Genomic DNA, 8,551 nt, shown 5'->3' with positions numbered 1-8,551 from the left:
CTTTGTTGGCAAAGTAATGTCTCTGCTTTTGAATACACTATCTAGGTTGGTCATAACTTTCCTTCCAAGGAGTAAAGTGAAAAGAAAGTGAAGTCGCTCACTTGTGTCCGACTCTTTGCGACCCCGTGGACTGTCGTCTACCAGGCTTCTCTGTCCATGGGATTCTCCAGGCAAGAATACTGGAGTGGGTTACCATTTCCTTCTCCAGGGGATCTTCCCGACCCAGGGATCAAACCCGGGTCTCCCGCATTGGAGGCAGACGCTTTAACCTCTGAGCCACAAGTAAGCGTCTTTTAATTTCATGGCTGCAATCACCATCTGCAGTGATTCTGGAGCCCAAAAAAATAAAGTCTGACACTGTTTCCACTGTTTCCCCATTTCCCATGAAGTGATGGGGCCAGATGCCATGATCTTCGTTTTCTGAATGTTGAGCTTTAAGCCAACTTTTTCACTCTCCTCTTTCACTTTCATCAAGAGGCTCTTCAGTTCCTCTTCACTTTCTGCCATAAGGGTGGTATCATCTACATATCTAAGGTTACTGATATTTTTCCTGGCAATCTTGATTCTAGCTTGTGCTTCATCCAGCCCAGCGTTTCTCATAATGTACTCTGCATATAAGTTAAATAAGCAGGGTGACAATATACAGCCTGGACGTACTCCTTTTCCTATTTGGAACCAGTCTGTTGTTCCATGTCCAGTTCTAACTGTTGCTTCCTGACCTGCATATAGGTTTCTCAAGAGGCAGGTCAGGTGGTCTGGTATTCCCATCTCTTTCAGAATTGTCCACAGTTTATTGTGATCCACACAGTCAAAGGCTTGATTAATTTGTTTAAAAATATCAAGATGGTTGTTTAAGAGTATGTATCAATTACCTGAGGTAACCATCAAATTAGTCTGCCTTCATGTAGAGACACCTAGGTTAACATGCAACCGTAAGACTCAACCTTATTACCCATCTTAAACCCCTGACCCGAGAGAGACAGAATGTGTGTGTGTATCAAAAACACCTAGGGAAATGCTACTTTGCCTTTCTGCTTTATATTCTCTTGCTCTTAGAAGAGAGCATATTCCCAGTGGGTGAAGTGAAAGTTGCTCAGTCGTGTCTGACTCTTTGCGACCCTGTGGACTATACAGTCCATGGAATTCTCCAGGCCAGAATACTGGAGTGGGTAGCTTTTTACTTCTCCAGGGGATCTTCCCAACTGAGGGATTAAACCCAGGTCTTAGGCGTACAGGCAGATTCTTTATCAGCTGAGCCACAAGGGAAGCCCTCCCAGTGGCTAGAAGGAAGAAGAACCTAAAAACATTTCAAAGTCTGTTAAGGAGAAGTGATCCTAAGAATCCTCACCCTTTGTAATGGGTCTTCTAGAAGCTGAATGGCACTGCTGATGGCTTCCTGTGGCACATATGAGGACTCTCCATTGCCCTGAATCTCCAACACTGCCATCTACAGAGAGGGGGAATAAAAAGGAAAAACAGAGACCTAAGAAACCTCAGTGTTTCCACAATCACTCCCCCAGACCAGTTACCTCACTTGCCAACCCTCCATTTCCCCTTCTATCTTCTAATTTCACCCCTTTCCACTACCCACCCCTCTGGTCTCCTCACCTCCAGTGCACACATGCCAAAGGAGTAGATGTCCACTGCCGTTGTCACATTAGTGACTTCTAGGGAAAACAGAGCAGCTTTGGTGAATCAGAGATGTGGGGCAGGGCATGGCAGAGATGTCTTAAAACTTTGTGCATGCCAGTAGAGAAGGACAGCAGTTTCAGTTATGTTACCGCTGACCCTTAGGTTATAAATTGGAGAATCTGGGGGATGGGCACAGGGCAGAGATGTCTTAAAACTTTGCACATGTCAGTAGAGAAGGACAGCAGTTTCAGTTATGTTACCGCTGACCCTTAGGTTATAAATTGGAGAATCTGGGGGATGGGCAAAGGGCAGAGAAACTGGGATGCCTTACCTCCATATTCTGGTGCAAAGAAGTGGAGGTTCTTCTGCTCTTCCCGACAAGTCTTCACATGATTGTTGATAGTGTCAGGAGCCACTGGGAGTAGGGGAGATACCCACAATCTGACCACCGTCAACAAAGCACAGCTTTGCTCCAGAGAGAGGCCCCCAAAAGACAAATTCTCTCCTGAAGTCTCTAACCCTCAACAGGCATAAACTGAGCCCTTTCCCATCAGGAAGTCCAAACTAAACATGAACACCACCTGCCTCCCCTTTCTCAATCTACCACTTCTTATCTAAGGTCCCTAACTCAGTAGCAACAAAGGTTCCACACTAAACTAACAGGTACCTAGGGTCTTTGGGCTGGCAAGGTACAACACAGCCTAAGGAAAAACTTTCACTTGTGACCTGCTTACTTGCCCCAAAGCCCAGGTACATCTACCCCCTGATCTCATGAAAATGTTTGGTCTAGTTCTTTCACCCATCCTGCATACAGCATAAAAACACTGGCAGCCCTTCCTAATCTGGAACAATTAAGAGACCTCAGAAACTTGGATGAAGATGGGTAAGAAGGATTAACATACAACCATAAGGATAGCCTCCTTCTTATCCACCTTAACTGACTGAAACTTAAAACGAGCTCAAAATTAAACCAATACCCTTAAATCAGTTTCACTTGGAATCCACCAAAAACTTTAGACCCCTGCTCTACCCTCTCATTCCTCAACACTGCCTGCCACAGGGCTGAACGAGGAACCAGGGCCGGGCCCAGTTTGGACTCACTCGGATCATAAACAATGACTACAAGTCACAGAGGGTCTGGGAGCACAGTATGACTTAAGGAACCAGCCTGATGATGAGGGGGGAGTAAGAATCCAGGACATAAGTGGCCAGCCAGGCAGAATCCACAGGAAACAAGCGGGTTATGGAAGGGCAAGCAGGCGAAGGGTTGGTAGGGCAGAAGCCAAGCAGGCATAATTAGGCAGCGGGACAGGGTTTGCTCCCACGACTGCATGCACTGGGCAGCCGCAAAGGGGAGCAGGGGAAGCACAAACAGCGCCCCACGCAGGGCAGAGGGAGCTCTCACCATTAGCAAAAATCCTATGAAAGACTGTTGGGAACAGAGCAGCCCGTAAGCGGGAGGGAGGAAAACAGAGAAAAGTTGTGAGCGATGGAGGAGCCAAGCCCCAGACAAATGGACACACAACAACACACAGACACGGCACGCAGAAATGTTAAACACTGCACACGTGTACACAGCAAATGAAAGCACTCACAGCAGGCACAGCCTGGAACCTCCGATGGTAGGTCCAGCCCCAGGGGCTCAAGTCAGACCTTACACCCAACTCTTGCCCTTTCCCAACCTTCTATTGAGATCTCTGTATTAACCCCAAATTCACTCCAAAAGGTTCAAGATTAGGCCCTACCCCTTTTTCCACTACTTGACTGGCCTCTCTATAAATTGCCCCTAGTAAGGTCCTTTCTCTTATCACCAGCCCACACCTCAGAATTTTGCTCTTTTCCCCCATTCCTTTCATCTTACCCCCATGGTTCCCAAATTCCCGAGGCTCCCCTGCCCAGAACCTCTCCCTCCCCTCACCAGAGCCAATCTTGATGAGTCCGTTGTGCTGGATGAAGATGGTGTCACAGGTCAGGTTCCCATGGATGATGGGGGGGTCACACGAGTGCAGGTAGCTGTGGGGGCACTGGGCTGTTAGAGGGGCCAGTGGGAAATTAGGGCAGGGGGAACCCAAGGGTTAAGAAGAGCAAGGGCCTGGTCTCCTGCTGGTCATCACAAAGGTAATACCCACACTCTGAATCTCCATTATGCCTGATGAGTTAAATAGCTGGATAAGAACTAGGAGAAAGAGGTGGGAGACAGTATCATGGTCAAGCCATTGGAATGAACCCTTTAAAAGATCCATAGGGGCCTAATCTTGAGAATATGGTTCAAAGAAAGTGGGGAAGAAAAGAAGTGGGGCAGAAAAGAACAGCAGAGTAGTGCCCTGAAATTTGTTTGGAGGAACTAATCAGGAATAAATATGGGAAAGACACTACCAGATCTTGCTTACCTTAGGGCAGAGAGGATCTGTGTGCACCAACGCTTCCAAGCCTGGAACAGAGTTTGATCCAGGGGTCAGGAGTTATCCACTCTCTTCACCCTCCACAGTTCCCTCCATCCCTTTCCTGATCAGCTTCATAATCTTTTTTAAACTTCCAAACCAGCCTAAAGCTTTGTCTGCTCTCTCTCTGTACCTTTTCATTCATAGTCTTGTGGTTTTTTTTGGTCTTCTTCAGAAATTGCTTAAGACTCCCAGATGACATATATTCTGTGATAAAAATGACCTGGAGAGGCAGAACACACAAATAAAGCTTTACAACAGAAATGATCCCTTATCTGGGTAACTTTTATATGACATAAACATAAAATTTGGAAGCCTGGTATTTTTCTTTTTTTCATCTCCCATCCCGTCCCACCCCTCTAGGTTGTCACAGAGCGCCAGGTTGGGCTCCCTGTGTCACACAGCAAATTCCCACTGGCTACCTGTTTTACATATGGTAATGTGTATGTTTCCACGCTGCTCTCTCAATTCGTCCCACCCTCTCCTTCCCCTACCGTGTCCACCAGTCTGCTCTCTGTCTGTGTGGAAGCCTTGTATTTTTAATAAAGTTTCTCTCTTTTGTTCTTAGTATTACTTCCTTAGATTTAATAGGGCAATGAAAATTATTGAGCAATATGAGTTATGGCAAGGAAGAAACAAAAATTCACTCATTTTTGCCCTGACTATAACCAGACAAAAGGCACAGGTAATAGTCATAGGCATACCCTTGGAATGCAAGATGAAACCAGTCAATCCTAAAGGAAATCAACCCTGAATATTCACTGGAAGGGCTGGTGCTGAAGCTGAAGCTCCAACACTTTGGCCACCTGATGTGAAGAGCTGACTTACTGGAAAAGACCCTGATGCTGGGAAAGACTGATGCCAAGAGAAGGAGGTGACAGAGGATGAGATGGCTGGATGGCATCACTGACTCAACACCAGCTGATTCCAGCTCTGTTTCAATACTACCTTTTTCTGAATGTAAAAAGAACAATAAATGTAGCTAGTCTGTTTCCAGTAAGCTCAGGAAAAAGTTCTTACCCTGGCCTTGTTCTCTTTAATGTCAGCCCAATACTTATGAAACTTGACAATGTTGAGATGTTCCAACTGAATCAGATTATCAAACACAGCACGGACCTTTTCCTGGAAGCAGGAGAGACGTTGGGATTACAATGTTCAGAAAGCATTATCATCCTAAAAAGCCATTTCCTATCCCCACTAGAAATGATCTAACCCCAACATACTCTTCTCCTAGTAGCTTCCCAACATCAATTCCTCTCTAACACCAGCATTCTAACAACCCACAGGCTGCATCCTTTCACCATTGCTTACCTCCTGCAGCTTGTAGTTCTTGCGCTCTGAGAACTGTACCTCATTCCACACAACCTCTACACCCTCCTCTGTATCCATGGCCAGGTATGCGCTGTCAATACCTGGTACATTCCGCTGATTCACCTGAGAAGAAATTCAAATGAAAGGGAATTAAAGTTACCACATGAACTGTCTGTTGTAATACTCCATACGATCATCTTCTCCCTGCCGCTGACCTGTTCAAGTTTGGTCTGCCCCTTTGAGACTCTGTCCCTCCACTTCTCACCTCTTAGAATTCACTGTGAAGTAACACTCACACTGTGCTGTGCTTAGCTGCTCAGTCGTGTCCAATTCTTTGCAACCCCATGGACTGTAGCCTGCCAGGCTCCTCTGTCCATGGGGATTCTCCAGGCAAGAATACTGGAGTGGGTTGCCATGCCCTGCTCCAGGGGATCTTCCCAACCCAGGAAGCAAACCCAGGTCTCCCGCATTGCAGGCAGATTCTTTACCATCTGAGCCAGCAGGGAAGCCCAAGAATACTGGAATGGGTAGCCTATCCCTTCTCCAGGGGATCTTCCTGACCCAGGAATCGAACTGGGGTCTCCTGCCTTGTAGGCGGATTCTTTACCAGATGAGTTACCAGGGAAACAACACTCCCACTAAACACTCCTACTGCTTTACCTCTTCTCGCCTCTTCTGCCAGCGCCCACAGGGTGACTCTTCCAAGATCTCAGACTCATCTTCGCTTTCTTCTTCTTCCTCTGGGGAAGCAGCCGAGGTTGTGGAGGTCACAGGAGGTGACACTGACGTCAAGCCAGGAGTTGAGGATGAGGATTCTACCTTTGGGTCCGAACCACTGCTGAGTACTGTCTGGGGTTCGCCTTCCGACATGCTGAAACAAACACTCAGGCCTGCACTGGTTGGAGCAAGGGTGAAGGAGAAGGTAGAGAGGGTTAGAATAGATTCTATAGATTCCATCCTAATAACCTAATCTGGGGTTTAAAAGTAAATAAAACATACAGCTCCCTTGTTTCCTTTAAGTCCAAAATCAGAATTAGTCCTGTATGAACCCTAAACATTAACTACTCTCCTAGTCTGGAGAAGGGGAGCTATCTCGGCTGAAGATGACTCACCCAGGTCAGTGACCAACTGAAGTACACATCAAGCTTAAAAAATATGCTTCTATGCATAAACATGTTAATAAACATATTTTATCATGTAAAAAGATGATTCACCCAAGACTGGCAAACAAAAGATTTATGGTTGTACAACTCATGTTTAGTAAGGTCCAAATGGAACAGCAAAATCAGGGCCCTCATTCTTTCTCAGCAAATACCTACCCAATAGCCTTCCCTTTGAATTCTCATCTACCTCATCTGCACTATGCTCAAGAACCAAGCTACAAGGGCACTATGCAGGGCAGATGACTCCAGATCCCCAAATGTTCCAATGAACCAGCTCGAGTTAGAGCTGTAGTATTCTCAACCAATTTGTCCAACTGAAACCCTAAGCTGATTTATTCTACTTGGAATAACCCTGGCATCCACTCTCCATCCCTCCTATGCACAGAATAAGCCTGCCAGTCCAAGAGGAGGCTACCCTTGGGCCAGGTAACTGGTAGTGGTTAGTGACTTCATTCCTGATGACCTCACCTTCCCTGTGATATGAGTGTGGCAAATGGGTGGGTCCTGGTTAGCAACATTTTTTTTCTATTCACTCATTCAACAAATGTTTATTAAGCGCCTATCGTGGGCCAAGCACTAAGCTAGGTGCTTGAGATACCATAGTGAACAATATAAATAAGATGCCAACACTCATAAAGCCTAAATTTAAGGCACAGCTAAGATTTTAATCTTCCAGTTTTCATTTCATTCACATGGCTCAAAGGCTCCATCCTCTGAGGCACTGGATCTAACACAGGTATCCCTTTTAAGCACAAATAATTCAAGACAAAGCCATTACAGGAAAAGTACTATATTACACTAAATAGTGTATAGTATTATACATGGACATGGCTTCTTGGGAAAAAAGAATTCTTAAAAGCTAAATGTCACAAACTTCAGAGAGTCATAGGAAAACCGCTGAATGTTATTCCATATCTCTAAGAATGAAGGCTGTGAAGAAGTTGGAACCTATGTGTGCTGGGCTAAAGGGGATGCTCCTCAGGACGAAAATATCCTGTAGATTTGCTCCTGTAAGTCAGTTCAAAATACAGAAGCTTCTGATCAGGATCTTTTGAAAAGCTCTCATTTCTTTTTAGAACTCAGATGCCCTCTTCTGCCCATCTCTGCCATCAACCTGCACTATGTTTAACTCAAGTCAGGAGATTTCCCTGGACTTTTTAAAAAATTTTTTTCATTTTGGAGGAGATTTTTATTAGATGACGTTCCAGTAAATATCAGAGAGCAACAAAGCACTACAGAGAAAATCTGGCAAGATGCTTTTTCATCTGTTTTTTTCCTCAGTCCTTGCCTATCATGGATTTCAATCAACAGTTTTAGTAATCTACCAGAAAATTCAAGTTACAGATCATTTTTCTTCTCCTCCTGAAAAGTAGCTAAAAGCTCACAGGGATTACTTTCTAGAGTATTTATAGAATGTATCCTGAATCTGAACAGCTAAGGAAAGTTCCCAGCTACATTATAAGAAATATCAGTGGAATTGTAATACAGGAAGCCTGTGGCCAGTGGGCTCTAAAGAAACTTCTGGACCTAGGGCACAGACAGTTAATCCACAGTATGGCACGAGATGCCAAACCTTCATCAGTCATAGACGCTCTTCGAATGTGCTTGTCTTCTCCCTCCCCAATCTCTCCCCAGTAGGCAAGATGATGGCAATGCCCAAGAATCCCCAGGACCCCTCCTGCTGATGAAGAAACCTTTGCCACACTGGGAGTTTTGTCTCAGGGTCAGTCGTTCAGAAATTTAAATAAGACCACAGACGGAAAAAGGGAATCTCCTCGCCGCCTCCAGCCACCCCAAGATGCAGTATTCACTTCTGAGCCGTGCAGGTAAAACACTGCAAAGTTTTTTCCTGCAAAGTTTTTCATTTTTTGGACTGCAGCTTCTCAGCATCTCAGTTTCTCAGCATCTCAACTCCTGAGCAACAGCTCGCAGGCCACAGGCCTCTCGCCCGCTCTCATCCTGAGCGGACCGAAGAGGACCTGAGACCTGCAGGACTGACCAGTC

General features: G+C 45.6%; 1 protein-coding gene across 1 annotated transcript in view; it reads right to left on the bottom strand.

Annotated features, from left to right (window-relative positions):
* NRBP1 (nuclear receptor binding protein 1) overlaps window positions 1-8,551 on the bottom strand; it is a 12,672-nt gene that overhangs the window by 3,302 nt on the left and 819 nt on the right. Inside the window, exons 2-10 of the mRNA XM_010840650.1 lie at window positions 6,045-6,279; window positions 5,385-5,507; window positions 5,094-5,195; window positions 4,207-4,296; window positions 4,023-4,063; window positions 3,551-3,645; window positions 1,964-2,047; window positions 1,609-1,667; window positions 1,349-1,447 (exon numbers count right to left, since the gene is read on the bottom strand). Coding sequence (XP_010838952.1) covers window positions 1,349-1,447; window positions 1,609-1,667; window positions 1,964-2,047; window positions 3,551-3,645; window positions 4,023-4,063; window positions 4,207-4,296; window positions 5,094-5,195; window positions 5,385-5,507; window positions 6,045-6,254 — 903 coding nt within the window. The 5' untranslated portion in view covers window positions 6,255-6,279. The remainder of the gene's footprint in view (window positions 1-1,348; window positions 1,448-1,608; window positions 1,668-1,963; window positions 2,048-3,550; window positions 3,646-4,022; window positions 4,064-4,206; window positions 4,297-5,093; window positions 5,196-5,384; window positions 5,508-6,044; window positions 6,280-8,551) is intronic.

This window comes from Bison bison, unplaced genomic scaffold (genome assembly GCF_000754665.1).
Source record: "Bison bison bison isolate TAMUID 2011002044 unplaced genomic scaffold, Bison_UMD1.0 scf7180017864145, whole genome shotgun sequence".
Classification (NCBI taxonomy): domain Eukaryota; kingdom Metazoa; phylum Chordata; class Mammalia; order Artiodactyla; family Bovidae; genus Bison; species Bison bison.
This window is presented reverse-complemented; position numbering and strand designations above follow the sequence as displayed.